The following is a 16,775-nucleotide window of genomic DNA, read 5'->3' as shown; positions in this document are numbered from 1 at the left end:
TCTTTAAATGTCTTACAGTGACGATGTCATTTTTGAACAATATTCCAATTCTAATAGTTTAGCCATAGTAAGTTTTTTCTACTGCCACAAAACTCTAGGATTTGGGTTCTCAGACTGAAGTTTTTTCCATTTATTATCTAATTTGCCTTTTAGAAGAATTTGGGAGACGTGGCAGAGGAATCCACCACATCACAGCAACCATATACACTATTCACTTTTAATTAGGGGTGTCAATAAAGCCCGGCTGGCCCGAACCCGCCCGAACCCGCCCTGAGCCCGGCCCGGGCCCGACCCCGATTTTTGACCCGAGGGCGGGTTTGGGTTTAGTTATAGTCCGACCTGGCGGTGGTCGTCGGGTCGGGTTTAGATCCGGCCTAGCTGCCCGGCCCGACCACCACGTATTAATTATAGGTATATAATATTACATATATATATATATATATATATATATATATATATATATATATATATATTATATACTTAATATAAGTATTTTCTTGACAAAAAAAAAAACAGAAGAGAATTGTACATAGATAACTACTAGCTTTGTATCATCATGAAGTGGGAACCCATAAAAAGAGTAGATCATCTACTATTTTGATCAGGGCATAAAAAGAGTCACTGACATGATTGTTATTTAGTTGTAGCCCCTATAAGCTTCCGTGCCTATTAAGGGGACATCGTTACAATTGTAGAGAGAGTTTATACACACGCCATTTTTTCAACATATTTATTAGCTGTCCCATAGGTTGAGATCCTATGTTACAAAAACATGTTCTAATGAGACACGTGGGCGGTGCCATAAATCGACCAACCCGACCAGGCCCGACCGACCCTGGCGGGTCGGGTCGGGGTTGAGAGTTTCTTGACCCTGACGGTCGGGTCGGGGTCGGGTCGTGGTTAAGGCCTCTAGGGTCGGGTCAGGGTTTAGGCAGGCCCGGCCCAACCCGACCCATTGACACCCCTACTTTTAATTTTCTATAATTTTTCTTCAAAATTATTTATTTATGTAAATCATACTATTTAGTTGAATTTTTTTTTTACATGGCAAGTCATCACAACCCCAATCTGCTCTACAAATTTCTGTAGCCCCAGATCCAAGTTATTCCCTAAAATTGATTCTCAATGAAAATCAAGGGGCAAATCTGATGTCCAATTACAATTATTATGAACTGTCATGAATTTCATAATCCATATCATCTGATTGATGAAAAGTATTTTACAGTAGTACCATATACTCATAAAATTTCACCTCCTGTTTTATCTTCCATATCAGTAGTGTTTATCTAACCCCGTTAAAAATGGGAATGATGATGTTTAATGAAAAAGTAATCTGACCAGATGCTAATGACAGGCTAGGTGATAAGGACTCCCGCAAATGTGTCTACAATATTCTGAATCCTGGCCCAGTCAACAAAACTACTCAACCTGTTGAGAACCTGCTTGGACTAATTGGGTGAACAAGGAATACTGAGGACAAGTGATCAGGTTTTGTGTGTGTGTTTATGCACTTTGTGTTCAAGAAACTTATTCATGGGCATATGATACATGTCATATTGTCTGTTGAATTCCTGTAGGAGATGTTTCATGAACCAAAAAGGCCCGTGTGAGAGAATTTGTTTGCAATAGAAGCTGATGGGAAAGAAGATAGTTCAGCAAACAAGCAGAATGGACTGAGCTCTCACCTAGTTGCTTGTAGATTTCTCTTCTTTGAGTACAGAGGTGCTGGTTTCAGATCCTCTAGAGAGCTATTTGCATGATCAAGCCTGTTGTTTAGTCTGGGTATGATTCATGAACAATTGAAATTATTATAATTACTATGTTTTTGGTGGAGTTACTTTATTCACTTTTTGTAGGAGAAAGAGACAACCATACACCTTCTATCTAGTTGCATGAAAGAGCAAGGCTACCATTATTAATGGTACCCTGCTTCTAAATTTATCCTTTTCTGACCTTTGTCAAGGTATCCACAAAGATTTTTTCTTTTTTTTTTTTTTGGACTAGTATGGTGGGACAGGCAAGATGGTGCCTACTTTTTAGAGAATTAGACGTGCAAATGGGATTGAATCCAGGTCTAGGTATGACTCCTAAGCTTTACTAGAAAAGCTTAAATGCATACTCGAAAATTTATCTCTAGCTCCTATGAATCAAAGCCACCTGATGGAATCCAATCAATTTTGACCCAAGCCTATTCTCTAATGTTTGGGAGATGTAACTTCTGTTGGCTTTAAATTATATCGGGCTCCAACACAATTAAATCACACACTCTTCACCCTAACTTCTAATATTTTGCAAAAAAGTGGGTAAAATATGATTATCAACCCAGAAACAGTGTTGGGAGATTTCTTCTAGAGATCGTTTGACTTTCAAATCACCTAAAAGTATTGTCCCAAGCTGAAGCCTCTCTATCAAATTCTAATCATTCACAGTTCTAACTTAAACAATGATTTGAATGAAACAGGTTTATTTCCAAGATGGTTGAAATTGCCCGTGATTTTGAAGACAATGGGCATATATTCTTACATCCCTTTCTGCTTGAATATATATCCAAGTTGTTGTTGATGATACTAGGCATGGTCAGGCACCCCTCTCTCTCTCAAGAGGTTTTGTGGCATGTCAAGCCCTCGTAAGGTTCTTTGCTTTGCATCAATAAACCAGGAGATTGTATATTCATCATATTACTCGGTCTCAAATTTTAATAAGGCTGAACAAGTTACCTCTTGGTTGTCAAAATTGCATAGAGTTTGCACATTATGTTAAGAGGTTGATTATGGACATATGCCATTAGGAAAAGGGCGCACCCAGTGCATGAGGCTCCTGTGAGTCCTGCCACTGTGGGGTTTGTTGAGGGTCATAATGTACGCAGCCTTACCCTTGCTTCGGAGAACTATTTCCTGACCTGAACCCACGACCACTAGGTCTCAATGGAGCAACCTTACCGTTGTGCCAAGGCCCAGCCTCTAATGTGGACACATACCATTATAACGAATAAAAAGGTTATACGTTTGTAGGATTCTCTTGAATATTAGCTCTTTGTTTGTTCATTTTGCCCACTTATCTAGCTTAAGGCTGCTATGCTCCCTGTCTTCATCTAAAATATTCGATCTTCCTACATTTTGTATTATATTATGCCAATATATTTGTATTTGTGTTCATTTAAGCTGGTTGATGATACATAATTCTTAGTTTCTCAAAATTAATTGACTTAGATTGTTACAAATTCATGGGAGCGGCAGAGTTCACTATCCCTGCAATATTTATGTCTCTATAGTTAATATACTCTTTTTCTCATATATTGACTTTACCAGAGATCTACCTTCCTATCAGCTGACTCATGATCATATATGTGTAGGTTTGACATAATATGAACATGGAAATCACAAGGCACGATGAATAATTGCCTATCAGATGATGAAATAATTTTCTGAACTTTTAGTTACAGCACATCATGTTACAATTGAAGTGAAGTTGAAGGTGAGTCATAGGTTCATTCTGTAACTTAAATCACTTACTTAATGACATTGCTTTTGTAATTTTGTCAGAGATAGTACTAGATTTTTCTACCCTTAAACTTTTCAGATACTATATACCTATTTCATTGTATACAATCAATGATGTTTTGCAGTTGATAAACCATCCAACTTTGCAAGTGTAAAATGGAAATGAAGAAACAAACCATTTACCACCCTTCTTGACAGAAAGCTATGGTGCCTAGGGAAGAGTAAGGGCAAACTGTGGCAGCAAATCATAACAGCTAACAGAATGGCATTATGTCTGGGTTCAGCAACTTCATGCCTCTCTATCTTAACTCAAATTGGGGTTACGGACTGAGTTTGTTCTTGATTGATGATGAAATGATTTTCTGGATACGAACATAAGGTTACAAGCCTTCATAATACATCCAAGGGAAGCCAAAGGTAGAGTTTCAGTCTTGCTCTGTATCTTTTGTCTTTTATTTAATGATGTTTCTTCCATTGTTATATAAGAGATGATAATAGATGTGTCTACCTTTTGGCGTGTCATTTCTCTATACTAAATGTATTCATAATCGCTTGATGCTTGCAATTGATAAAACCATCCAACTTTATAACTTTTTAACAGAAGAGGAGAAATAAGCCATCCTACACACTTGTTGATAGAGGGTTGTGGTGCCGAGGGGAAGAGCAAGGCAAGCTGTGGCAGCAAAGTCTTAGTGGCTAAAAAGAGTGGTGCTATGTGCAGGCTCAGCAACTCCAGGCCTCTTATTCAAAGTGAAGTTGGGATTTCTGACCAAGCACCCCTTTGGAATTACTAGTGATGTGGCGATGTTGTTATCGATGTTGAATTCCTAGCTCTATTCACTAAAGCATCAAACAAAATAGCCAGGGTCACGGATTGCAAGGAATGTTCTTACAATAACCATGTTTGGTGTCAAAGATGTTGAGGGGTGATGTCTTGTATCCAAACTGTATCTCTATATTTTCTCTTTAAATTGGTAGCGATGGGGATTATTAGGGTTAAGAGGGAATTTTTTGTACAACAAAGAGGCGAGAGGAAGAGAGGTTGTAACCCTATTCTCCGTTGCTAGTGAAGTTGCTCTCATCTCACTGTGGACGTAGGCACCTTGCCGAACCACGTATGTCCTTGTGTTGTGGTGGTTTGATTGTTCTTTCTTCTGTTTCGTTGTGTTTTCTGCATCATGGTTAGGTTTCAGTTTCTACAAGAAATTCTATTCTTTCTTACCCTAAATATTTGGAGTATTTGTATTCATCACCCTACTGATCCAGTTGCAACGGTTCGCCTCTCTCCTCACTTGAAATGAAATTATGCTTCTCTCTTCTTCAGATTGTTTCTGTGTGAAGCAAGCATTACTTCAACTTCTTGACCCCCAGACAATATAATTAGTTCACAACATCAATTTTGAATTCAAGAGATCCCAGAATTGTTGTTGTTGCTTATTTGTGCTGTTTTGAGGAAGAAAACCCTGTCAAGTGAAAATCTGAAGCATGGAACCTGGTAAGCCTTTTATAGTTTTTTAGAGGATCAGAGTTATAAGATCAAATGCATGCTTCATGCATTGAACAACAAAAAGGGATGACAATGGTTGCAGGTTTTAAACTCTCTTTTCTTGTGGTAGTTTAATTAAAAGAAGACAAGATTTCATCTCTGTTTAAAACTGTTTTTTAAGATGGGAAAAATAAAAAATAAACCAAGAAATATTATGTGCAAGTCTGAGACCAACCCTTTCTCTTCTTTTATATATAGTTGATTTTCAGTCCAACTCTGGATTTAAAATTTCCATGGATTTGAACTTTGGTTTCCTAAATAAGGTCTATCATCTTTGAACAGATTGTGTTTCCTCATTAGTATATCTGGTCACCAACTTACCAAATCAGACTGGTTAAGCACATTGCCAAGTTGTATTGTGACATGGCCTAATAATAATAAGGGAAATTTATGAAACACCCCCTGAAAATGGGCCGATACTCAGATCACCCCCTCATATTTGAAAATACTCAGATCACCCCCTCTACACTAACGGTGTTAGTCTGCAGTTAGTTATTGGTGTAAAAGGACTACTTTATCCTTGTACTAAATCATTAGAATTAAATTTACAATACTACCTTTTCCTTCATCTTCAACCTAAAATACCCCACTGCCTTTGCTTCGCCCTGGTAGCACCGCCACTGCCGCCTCTGCTTCCCTGAGGAGGTCCAAAACCGACGACCCTCGACGGAGGAGGACCAAAAACAGAGTGAACATGGCCGTGGTGTCACCGTCTGAACTTTGCATGAAAGCATAGCCCAGCGCCAACCAACCACCTAGGGTCTTATAGAAAGGAATAAAACCCCCAAAACTTGACTCGATCAGGTGGGTAGATCACAGGTAGTTCAAAGGTAAAATAGTAACTCTACATTGGGGGAAGAAGAGAAGAAAGGGAATATTCCCTCTCTGATTCCTTATTTTAATTAAGAAAAGAAAAGAGAGTACATGTTGGGTTTTTAGATCTAAGGGTAAAATAGTAATTATACTCTTCTCAAGGGTAGTTTAGGATTTTCAAAAAATTTAACTAGCTGACTTCATCATCAGTTAACTAACGGTAGGGTCTAATTTAAGTATAGGGCTCTAATGCAGGGGGTGATCTGAGTATCGGCCCATTTTTAGGGGGGTGTTTCGTAAATTTCCCTAATAATAATAATACCTGCTTGATTTGTTGTATGTAATTCAACTCTAATGCACACTATTTTTTTAACCAAATGTGGTTCCATGCCTGATGGAGTGAGAGATCTACTGAGGGAAGAAATGCCAGAGTTTTCTAGAACTTTTCCTGCGTATTCATCTTTTCGCCCTCTTCATGCTCACCTTTGCCTACAATATTTTGTTCATTATTATTATAAAACCATCTGTGAATGGCAGGGAATCAGTTCTAGATGAAAATACAAATCCAGCCAAGGGTGTAAACAGTCAATGCTGGCATTGTATATCTTTGTATTGATGCAGCTTAAGTGCCCATCTTTCATTTGCTTCTGACAATCAAAGGCATTTTACTGAAAACTGATTAGAAGTATACCCCATGAACTACAGAGAGTTTTCCTCCCAAATATTACTACTGAAGTGGCCGGTCATAAAACTAGTTATAATGCAGAATGCCCTGTTTGTAAAACATTCCTGACCTCTGTTCGGGCTGAAATCGGATAATCCCCCACTGTAATGAAGATCCATACTTAATTTCTTATGCTCTTATATGCTTAGATTCATAATCAAGTAAGGTATTTGAAGAGCTTATCACTATATCTCCCCACAGTATGCTTTTATACACCCTTGAAAAATTTCGACCCATCTACGCATTCGATTAAGCTTATCACTATATCTCCCCAATTTATAAATAGTTTTCAGAAACATAAAATTTCAACCCATCTAAGCATTCAATTAAGTTTCTTATGCAGCCATCTCTCATTGTGTTACGTGGACAGATGATATGGCTATTTCAATTTTTGTATTGGCATGATTCCTCATGTATGTTCATGCATATCTATTTTTATTTTAATTATAACTGTCCACTTCCAACTCCTAGATATTTCAAAGATTTGTTTTGCAGCCTGATAAACTCAAGTTTTGGGCAAAATTCTGAGTTGCAAGTAGGAGACTTGGGGGTCTATTTGTCCATAAAATTTATTTGACCTCCTCGATCATGGAGCAATAATCAACTGACCAAATATAAATGTGTCCATGCCTAATTTATGCAGTTCAATTAACTAAATGATGCGGTAACAATACGAAACCTTAAATTGATGAGACTGATTCGGGCCAACCGATTTACACCACCCCTAGATATGAATTTTAGAGAACTGGATCGATATCGACTGAGAGCGATCCCATAGTTTAGCGGGGTGGTATTGAGGGGCACCGAGTAACTTTTCTTATGCTCTTGCTTTGTTCCTTTTCTCCAAAAACTTTACTTTTGTTCCTTTAGCTGAGATGAAAGGTTAGTTGAAATAGAGCACATCATGTGAGATGCTTTAATTATTTCAGTTTCTTGCTTTTATTCGTGTTCTTATGCAGTGTATCCCTAAAGTGATTGTGGCATTAAAACATTAAAGCATTAAAGCATTAGAAAGATTTCTATAGAAAAAGAAAGAAGAGGACAAAACCCTCTCTCTAGTAGTTGGCTGGAAAAATAAAGCAAAGAATGGCCTTTATCCTCCCTTCTTTAATTCTCTTTATTTATTTTTAATTATTAATATTAAAAAAAAAAATTTGCCAGTTCATGTTCCAATCAAATTAGTTTGTGGGAGAAAGAATCGTGTGATGCGACATGTACCCGCACCCATACACAACAGATGCAAAATGATCACCCCACCCCCATGGAAAGGTAGGTGTGTGTTAGTAATTTTACGCCTGATTGTGTTTGGGCGCAGGTACATGCCGTAGTGCACGACCGGGTGGGGTTCTTTCTCCCTTGGTTTATACACAATTTTGTAAGATAGTAGCTAGGATGAACTGGTTATTCTAATTGAGGGAAAAAAGGACAACATCTGGGAATAGTCATCTATCAAATTTCAGACTTAAATTCAATCAAAGATCCACTCATGTATGTTTGTTTGTACACGTTTTTACCAAAAAATATATATAGATATTTTTGTACACGTCGTCTTATAAAGTTATGTTTTACCACTTGGACAGCTGTAAGTGGGGTTTAAGACTTGACAGGTGGGCAAGGAACTTTATTGGCCTCATCTAACATGCTACTTGGCATATTTATGAGCCGATCAAAGACCAATCAGATAAATTTTACACTATTTATTTATGTCATCATCTGAAATTGGGGAATTGGAGGGTGTCAGATTTGGAGGAGATAAAAATTCAGCAAAGCAGGATTATTATCACCTCCAATTTTGACACCCTCCAATCCCTCACATGGGAGCTGAAATGACCACTTACCCACTGCCTGGACACACACACTTGTCTAGGCAATGGGTAAGTGGTCATTTCAGCTCCCATGTGAGGGATCGAAGGGAAATTGGATGGTGTCAGAATTGGAGGAGATAAAAATTCAGCAAAGCATGTCTCTAAGTTTGCTTTACAAAAAGAAGCAAGAGGGTAAGGCTGAGGAGGAGCTCTTTGGCCTTCCTTATTAACCAAGAAAGATGTCTCCACTCGAACCACCTCCGTGTGGGTCCTCTCTTCCACCTGAGAGGAATCCAATGGAAAATTAGAAATTGGCCATTGTGATCTCTTTTTCTTTTCTATAAATTGCCTATTGTGAGTTGTGAGAACCATCTATCTCTTCATACAATTTCACAATATTTAATTTCTTCTAGTCCTCAGTCTTTCACAATTGTCTTCCTCAGGAGCTCTTTGGCCTTCCTAATTAACCAAGAAATTAAGGATGGCACAAGCAATACTTTCTGATCTTGCAACCAAAATCTTAGAGGGTTTGGACTCTCTCCTCATTCAAGAGATTGGACTAGAATCTGGAGAATTAAAACAGGAATTGAGTAAGCTTAAGAACTGTTTATCCACAACCAATGCCATATTATTGGATGCGGAGAAGAAAGGTGCAATGAATGATGTGGTTAAAGATTGGTTGAGAAAGGTCATGGATGTAGCTTACGATGTTGAAGATGTGTTGGATGAATTTGCAACGGAAGCCTTGCGAAAGAAAGTGATGCCTCCAAACAACAACAACAACAACAACAACGTTGTGGTAGCAAAACAGGTACGCAGAAACTTTTCACGTTCAAATCCAGCTAAATTTAGTTTGAAAATGGCTCATAAAATAAAGGATATTATGGAGAGGTTAGATTGTATTCTAAAGGATGCTGAGCTAGCCAAATTTCAATTTAAAACTCAAACTGTGGATATGAACATCAATGGTGACGATAGGAGTACTCCTGATGACCCTATTGTAATTGAATCTGAGGTCTTGGGAAGAGAAAAAGATAAAGAAATTCTTATAGAATTGCTAACTTCAGGTGGTAGCAATTCTAATGAAGAGAATATTAATCTGATGGTCATTCCCAAAATTGGGATTGGCGGATTAGGGAAGACAACACTTGCTCGGTATGTGTATAACGATGAAAGGGTCATTAAGAAGCATTTTGAGTTGCGAATGTGGGTATGTGTCTCATTTGATTTTGATGTTTTGCAACTTGCAAAGAAAATTCTAGAATCTCTAACCAATGATAACTATGATGGTTTGTGGGAAGATCAAGCAGAGTCAGAACTTAGGGAGAAACTATCTGGAAAGAGATATCTGCTTGTCCTAGATGACGTCTGGAATGATAATCCTAGTAAATGGGAGAACTCAAGAAAACTTTTAATAAGTGTTAGGGCATCAAGTGGAAGTATGATCTTGGTAACTACTCGTAGTGAGATGGTTGCAAAAACCATGCAGCCGATTAAATCATTGAGTTACCATTTAGAAGGATTAAATGAAAATGATTGTGAATCATTATTCAATGAACGTGCGTTTGGGAAAGGAAATAATGAGGTAGCAAACCATCATCCTGAGCTAGTGGGAATAGGGAAGGATATAGTGAAAAAATGTGGAAGGCACTTGGAAGTTTGTTGCTCCTTAAAAGAAACAAAAGGGATTGGCTGGATATTCTAAATACACAAATTTGGAACCTAGGAGAAGAAGAAATAGTACCTGCTGTAGCTTTAAGGATAAGTTACAACCACCTTCCATCCCATTTGAAGCAATGTTTTGCTTATTGTTCTATGTTCCTACAAGATCATGAAATAGTTGTTGATGATTTGATCCATCAATGGATGGCACATGGGTTCATCCAACCACCACCACTATCTAGAGTGGGAAGTCAGAGTCACAGTACAATAAGGTCATTAGAAGACATTGGGTATGGGTATTTCAGGAAATTACTATGGAGATCGTTCTTTCAAGAGGTAAGGGAAGATAGGTTTGGCAACATTGAGTATTGCAAAATGCATGACCTGGTGCATTGTCTTGCACGATGGGCCGCAGGGATTGAATGGTCGGAGCAGGTAGAAGATCAGTTTTCCTCCTCTTCTTCCTCTTCTTCCTCCTCCTCCTCCTCAGGAAATAGTAGTAGTCCAGTGATATCTTCTGTTATATCTCATAAGGGGGGAATCGGACGACACATGGTGTTTCACTTTCATATTAAGGAGGCTGACGAGTTAAATCATCCAACTCCTCTAGGGTTAACCTTTAATGAAAAGGCCCAAGAGTTACGAACACTTTACATGCAAAGTAATTTTGAGATGGGAATTAGCAGCATTGGAAGAGGTTACCAACTGAAACAATTTGTCTCAACTTTTCAAGGCTTGCGCGTGTTAAAGTTAAGTGGTTTAAGAATGAGTGAAGTGCCGTGGTCGATAGGTAACCAGTTGGAACAATTAAGGTACCTTGACCTCTGCGGCAATAATTTCAGAGAACTCCCAAATTCTATTTGCAGGTTATATAAGCTGCAAACATTAAGACTTGAGGGTTGTAAGGAATTCGAAGAGTGGCCCACATCATCAGTTATGACTAAAATGGTTAACCTTAGACATCTTGAGTTGGGTCTGGATCCAAGTATAAAATACATGCCACTTGGGTTAGGGCAGTTGTCTTCTCTTCAGACTTTGGGATGTTTCATTGTGGGCAACGGAGAACCAGACCTCCTAAGAGGCCTTTTCCCTAGAAGAAGAAAGGAAATGATCAATAAAGACATGATTGGTGGTGGGCTTGGGGAGTTGCATGGCCTAAACCAGCTTGGAGGGGAATTAGCCATCAAGGAGCTTAGAAATGTGAAAGATGTCAGAGATGCCAAGGAAGCAAATTTGAAGTTGAAGTCGGAGCTTCAATCTTTGACATTGAGTTGGTCTAGTGGGCATAGTTGGACGAGGGTATTATCAGTAGCAGATGAAGAACAAGTGTTGGAGGATCTCCAGCCGCACCCAAATCTTAAGGCGTTGAAAATTGAGTGGTACGAAGGCTTCAAGATGTCAAGTTGGATGATATACTCTTCATCCCTGCTCCCAAATCTAGTAGAGCTTACGCTATGGAGTTGTTCTAATCTCTACTATTTGCCACTGATTGGTGAATTCCCTTGCCTTAGGCGTCTCTGTCTAAAAAAATTAGATGCCCTGAAGTCCATCTACAATATAGTGTTTGTTACTGAAGGGTGATCAGAGAGAATAATAATAAAGGAGGAGAAGAAGAAGAAGAAGAAGGAAACCCATTAGTAATTGTACTATTTCCAATGCTAGAAAAACTTGAACTCAATACAATGCCAAATCTGGAGAAGTGGACAATCTCAGTAGAAGAAGAAGAAGAAGCTGATGTTGATGATGAAGAAGAAGAAGAAGAAGATAACAATAATTTGCATTTGCTGTCTTCGATGTTTCCACGTCTCAAGGACTTGTCTTTAGAAGATTGCGGTAAGCTAAGAAGAGTACCAATGCTTTCGGCGTGGGTAATACAACATCTAACCTCTCTTCACAATTTGGAAATCAAAGGTCTTGAAGGATTAGTGTCTCTGCCTGATTGCCCTGCTCCTGCAACACTAGAAGAGCTATACATTGAAAAGTGTTCAAGTCTAGTGAGATTGCCAGACTGCTTCTTTGAGAATCTCAACTCACTTTCTGAGTTTCAAATTTGGAGTTGTCATAAGTTTGCATCTTTACCGGAAGGGATTCGGCACCTCATTACACTGAAACACCTACAAATTAATGACTGCCAAGGCTTGACAACATTACCGGAGGGCCTGGGAAGTCTCTCATCGCTTCAAGTGCTTAAGATTGGAAATTGCTCTGATTTGTCGTCTCTGCCACAAGGGATTCAGCACCTCACTGCACTAAAAACGCTGCATATTTGGGCATCTCCGGTTCTGAAGGCATTACCGGAGGGCTTGGGAAGTCTCTCATCACTTGAAGAGCTTGAGATTCAGTATTGCTCTGATTTGTCGTCTCTGCCACAAGGGATTCAGCACCTCAGTGCACTAAGAACGCTGGTAATTTCAGGATGTTCAGGTCTGAAGACGTTACCCAAGGGCTTGGGAAATCTCTCATCGCTTCAAGTGCTTGAGATTCGAAGTTGCTTTGATTTCTCTTCTCTGCCACAAGGGATTCAGCACCTCACTGCACTAAAAACGCTGAATATTTTGGGATGTCCGGTTCTGGAGACATTACCGGAGGGCTTGGGAAGTCTCTCATCACTTGAAGAGCTTGAGATTCAGGATTGCTGTAATTTATCGTTTCTACCAGAAGGGATTCAGCACCTCACTACACTAAAAAAGCTGGTATTAGGGGGATGTCCGGTTCTGGATGCATTACCGAAGGGCTTGGGAAGTCTCTCATCGCTTGGAGAGCTTGAGATTCGGTATTGCTCTGATTTGTGGTCTCTGCCAGAAGGGATTCAGCACCTCACTGCTCTAAGAAGGCTGGGAATTCTGGAATGTCCAGGTCTGAAGACATTGCCCAAAGGCTTGGGAAGTCTCTTATCACTTGAAGAACTTGAAATTGAGGGTTGCTGTAATTTATCGTCTCTGCCAGAAGGGATTCAGCACCTCACTGCACTAAAAAAGCTGATAATTTCAGAATGTCTACATCTGAAGAAGTTACCGGAGGGTTTGGAAAGTCTCTCATCGCTTTTTGAAGCGTTTCAGATTAGTGATTGTTCTTGTTTGAGAGCATCACCGGATGGGCTTGGAGACCTCGACTCTGATTATTCTTGTTATAGAGCATCATCCGATGGGCGTGGAGACCTCGACTCTGATTATTCTCGTTATAGAGCATCAATCGATGGGCTCAGTGACCTTGACTCGGATGGTGTAATTGAATTTTCAGATTGACCTAGTTCTGTCTCTTCCAAGGAATTCCCTGAGGTCTCCCTCATAGAAGATTGTAGCAGCTACTACTGACGCTTCAAGCCAACTGGGCTACTCCCTGGGGTTCAAGCCTCTTTCTTTTAAGGAATAAAGATACCGTGTGGTAATGGAAAGAAATTACAGTTCTCATCTTCTTCAGGTCCGGCCCTCTCTACCTCCCCCAATTCTCCTCCCCTACCCCTTTCAATATTTTGTTTAGGCAAATTATTGCTTCTTGATCTTCTATCCTTGTTTGCTTCTAATTTGCAGAAGAGAAATATGCAAGGAACTAGAATTATTGGAACAACTCCAGTACCTGTGATGCATTGTCCTCTTCACATCCGATCAATAGGAAAACTCAAAGGAAGTAGGTAATATTTTTTGGTTTTCATATTAAAAAGATTAGAAAATGGTTTGAACATGATTATTCTCCATTTGATTTTTAGAGTTCTGTTTTACTTATTTATTTTTTAATACAAAGAGTGCTCTTACAAGATATCTCTCTCTCTCTCTTCCCTAACCCCCCCTCCCGGCATGGGTTTGTTTGGAAATTTTTGTTCTCATCAGTTTCTTGACTGGATTTCAGGTTAAGTTCAAAGTTTTTTCCATTATTATACAAGAATATTCTTCTTTCACTTGATTATTGCTAAGAGTGTCTCTTTCTTTATAAATCTTACTAACCATTTTATTGTGACGATTGCTATTTTTACATGGTTTAACCATATTAAGTTTTTCTACTACCATATCTATTTCTTTTAGTAATTTATGAATTTTCATAAAACTCTAGGATTTGGGTCCACAGTATAAAGTTTTCCCCCTCTATAACTTGAGTGGTACTTGATTAATTTTAAAGTTTTCTAGTAATTATATTAGTTTCTTTTTAGAGGAATTAGGAGATGTGGCAGAGGCATTCACGAAATCACAGTCACAGTATTCCAAATTTTTTTGCATTTACCCATCCAAAGTCTGAACAGTCTTCTATATATTGCTCATTTTTATTTTCCTTATTTTTTTCTTCAAAAATATTTATTCATGTAAATCATATTATTTGCAGAAAGATGAAGCACAACATAATCATTTGCATCAATGTTTCCACGTCTCACCAAATCCAACTTGGACTTATGTTATTGCAACAAGCTGACAACAGTGCCAATGCTTTCGGTGTTTGCCCATTGAATATCTTAAAAGATTGGTGTTGCTGCCTGATTTCCATGCTCCTGCAATACCAGAGAAGTTAAACATCACACATTGTCAAAGTCTAGTGAGATTACCAGAGACTACTTCTTTGAGAATCTCAAGTTATGTTCTCAGTTTGAAATTTCAGAATGTAGAGTGTTGAGATCTCTACTGGAAGGGATTCAACATCTCACTGCATTGAAACTGCTAAAAAATTTTGAGTGTCAAAGTTTGACAACTTCACCTGAGGCCTTGGAAACCTTGCATCGATTCAAGTGCTTGAGATTCGGAATTTCTTGAGGTCTCCTCATAGCAGCTACCACTGAGACCCTTCAAGCCAACTGAGCTACTCCCCGGGGTTCAAGTCTATTTATTTGAAGGAATAAAGAGGGGTTTGTCTAGTCCTTGTAACTCAGGTAGGTTACAAAAGACTTGTCACTCATTTCTTCTGTCATCTACTATCCTTATTTAGAATATCCTCATTGGCTGAAAACATTAAACTCATTTGTAACCTACTATGTTACATTTAGACAGATCCAATAAAGAGACCAAACACAAGCGGAAAGAAAATTACACTTCTCATCTTCTTCAGGTCCATCTCTCTCTCTCTCTCTCTCTCTCTCTCTCTCTCTTCCCCAATCTTCCCCAATCTTCCTTTTTTTTCAATTTTTTTGTTTTGGGAAATAATTGCTTCTTGATCTTTGCTTCTTTGCTTCTAATATGCAGAAGAGAAATGTGCAAGGAACCAGAATTATTGGAAGAAGTCCATTTCTTGTGATGAGTTGTCCTCTTCCCATCCATAGGACAATTTAAAGGAAGTAGGTTACTATTTTTTCTCTCTTTTCCTTATGAAAAATAGAAATAACATTGGACAATGGCTTGAACATGATTATTTTCCATTTACTTTTTTCACTTGAATTAAGGTTAAGCTCAAAGTTCTTTTGTTATTTATGAAAAAAATGTTTTCTTGCACTTGATTATTGCTAAGAGTGTCCATTTCTTTACAAGCCTTACTAACCATTTTGTTTTGAAGATTCCAATTTTACATGGTTTAGCCATATTAAATTGTTTCTACTTCCATATCTATTTTTTAGTAAGTTATGAATTTTCACAAAACTCTAGGATTTGGGTTTTTAGTTTATGGTTCTTTCCGCTATATTTGAGATGTACTTGATTTATCTTCAAATAATTATCTCATTTGTTTTTTAGAGGAATTTCAGAGATGTGGTTAGGCATCCACCGCATCACAGCCACTGTTTTCCAATTTTTTTGCATGTACCCCTTCAAACACAGCCTTCTATGTCCTGTTCACTTTTATTTTCCATAAATTTTCTTCAAAATTATTTATTTGTGTAAATTGTATTATTAGCTGAATTTTTTTCATTTATGATATTACAACCCCAATTATTAGTTTATTAGCTGAAATTTTTTCATTTATGGAATTACAACCCCAAGCTGCTCTACAATTTGTAGACTCAAATCCCAGTAAAAAAGGGTGTAACCCAGTGCACGAGGATCCCGCCACTGTGGGGTCTGGGGAAGGTCATAATGTACGCAGTCTTACCCCCGCTTCGCATGAGACTCAAATCCCAGTCATTCCCTTAAATTGATTCTCACTGAAAATAAAGGGGCAAATCTGATCTCCAGGTACAATTATTATTAAAGTCTCATGAATTTTCATAATTATCTGATTGATGAAAATATTATTTTACAGTGGTAACATAGACTTTTAAAATTTCACCTGTTGTTTTATCTTCTAAATCAATGTTCATCTAACTCAATAGTCTTTTAAAATTTCACCTGTTGTTTTATCTTCCAAATCAATGTTCATCTAACTCAATTTGTCAATCTGACTAGATGCTAATGACAGGGTAGGGAACAAGGACACCAGCAGATCTATACATACCTTCTCTATAGTTTTATGAAAGAGCAAAGCCTACCATTATTAATAGCAATTTGATTTCTAAATTTATCTTAGTTGTGTACTGGCAATGACACCAGCATAACGGTTGAAATTTGATAAGCACCTTTTTCTGACCCTTGTTAAGGTAGCCACTTACCTTTTATGCTAGCAAAGCATGATGCCATTTTCAAAATTTTAGCTCTAGCTCCAATGAATCAGAGCTACCCAATGGAACCCAAGCAAATTTGACTAAAGCCTATAATGTTCGGAAAATTTAATTTCAGTTGGCTTTGAATTATATTGGGTTAACACAATGAAATCACACAGTTTTCACCCGAACTTTATTTAGAATTAAAGATATTTACTTTTAAACAGTGGATAGATAT

The 16,775-nt window shown here is 38.2% G+C and overlaps 3 protein-coding genes and 1 long non-coding RNA gene across 4 annotated transcripts; all 4 read left to right on the top strand.

The window, feature by feature from the left end:
* Window positions 1-1,406: 1,406 nt before the first annotated feature.
* Window positions 1,407-1,827, top strand: LOC122642095. The gene is made up of 2 exons (XR_006330011.1): window positions 1,407-1,488; window positions 1,578-1,827. It is a non-coding gene; the product is annotated as an uncharacterized LOC122642095 (long non-coding RNA).
* A 7,042-nt stretch (window positions 1,828-8,869) lies between these two features.
* LOC122643798 (putative disease resistance protein RGA4) lies at window positions 8,870-10,093 on the top strand. Its single transcript, XM_043837381.1, has one exon. The coding sequence runs from the start codon at window positions 8,870-8,872 to the stop codon at window positions 10,091-10,093; it is 1,224 nt and encodes a 407-aa protein (XP_043693316.1).
* Window positions 10,094-10,602: 509 nt separating this feature from the next.
* On the top strand, window positions 10,603-11,631 carry LOC122643797 (putative disease resistance protein RGA3). Its single transcript, XM_043837380.1, has one exon. It carries the CDS (start codon window positions 10,603-10,605, stop codon window positions 11,629-11,631), a length of 1,029 nt encoding a protein of 342 aa, XP_043693315.1.
* A 12-nt stretch (window positions 11,632-11,643) lies between these two features.
* On the top strand, window positions 11,644-13,295 carry LOC122643796 (disease resistance protein TAO1-like). The gene is made up of 2 exons (XM_043837378.1): window positions 11,644-12,739; window positions 12,884-13,295. Exons 1-2 carry the CDS (start codon window positions 11,706-11,708, stop codon window positions 13,293-13,295), a joined length of 1,446 nt encoding a protein of 481 aa, XP_043693313.1. The 5' UTR covers window positions 11,644-11,705.
* Window positions 13,296-16,775: the final 3,480 nt, after the last annotated feature.

Source organism: Telopea speciosissima, chromosome 10, assembly GCF_018873765.1.
Source record: "Telopea speciosissima isolate NSW1024214 ecotype Mountain lineage chromosome 10, Tspe_v1, whole genome shotgun sequence".
NCBI lineage: Eukaryota > Viridiplantae > Streptophyta > Magnoliopsida > Proteales > Proteaceae > Telopea > Telopea speciosissima.
Note: the sequence above shows the minus strand (reverse complement) of the source record. Positions and strands in the feature narration are given on the sequence as shown.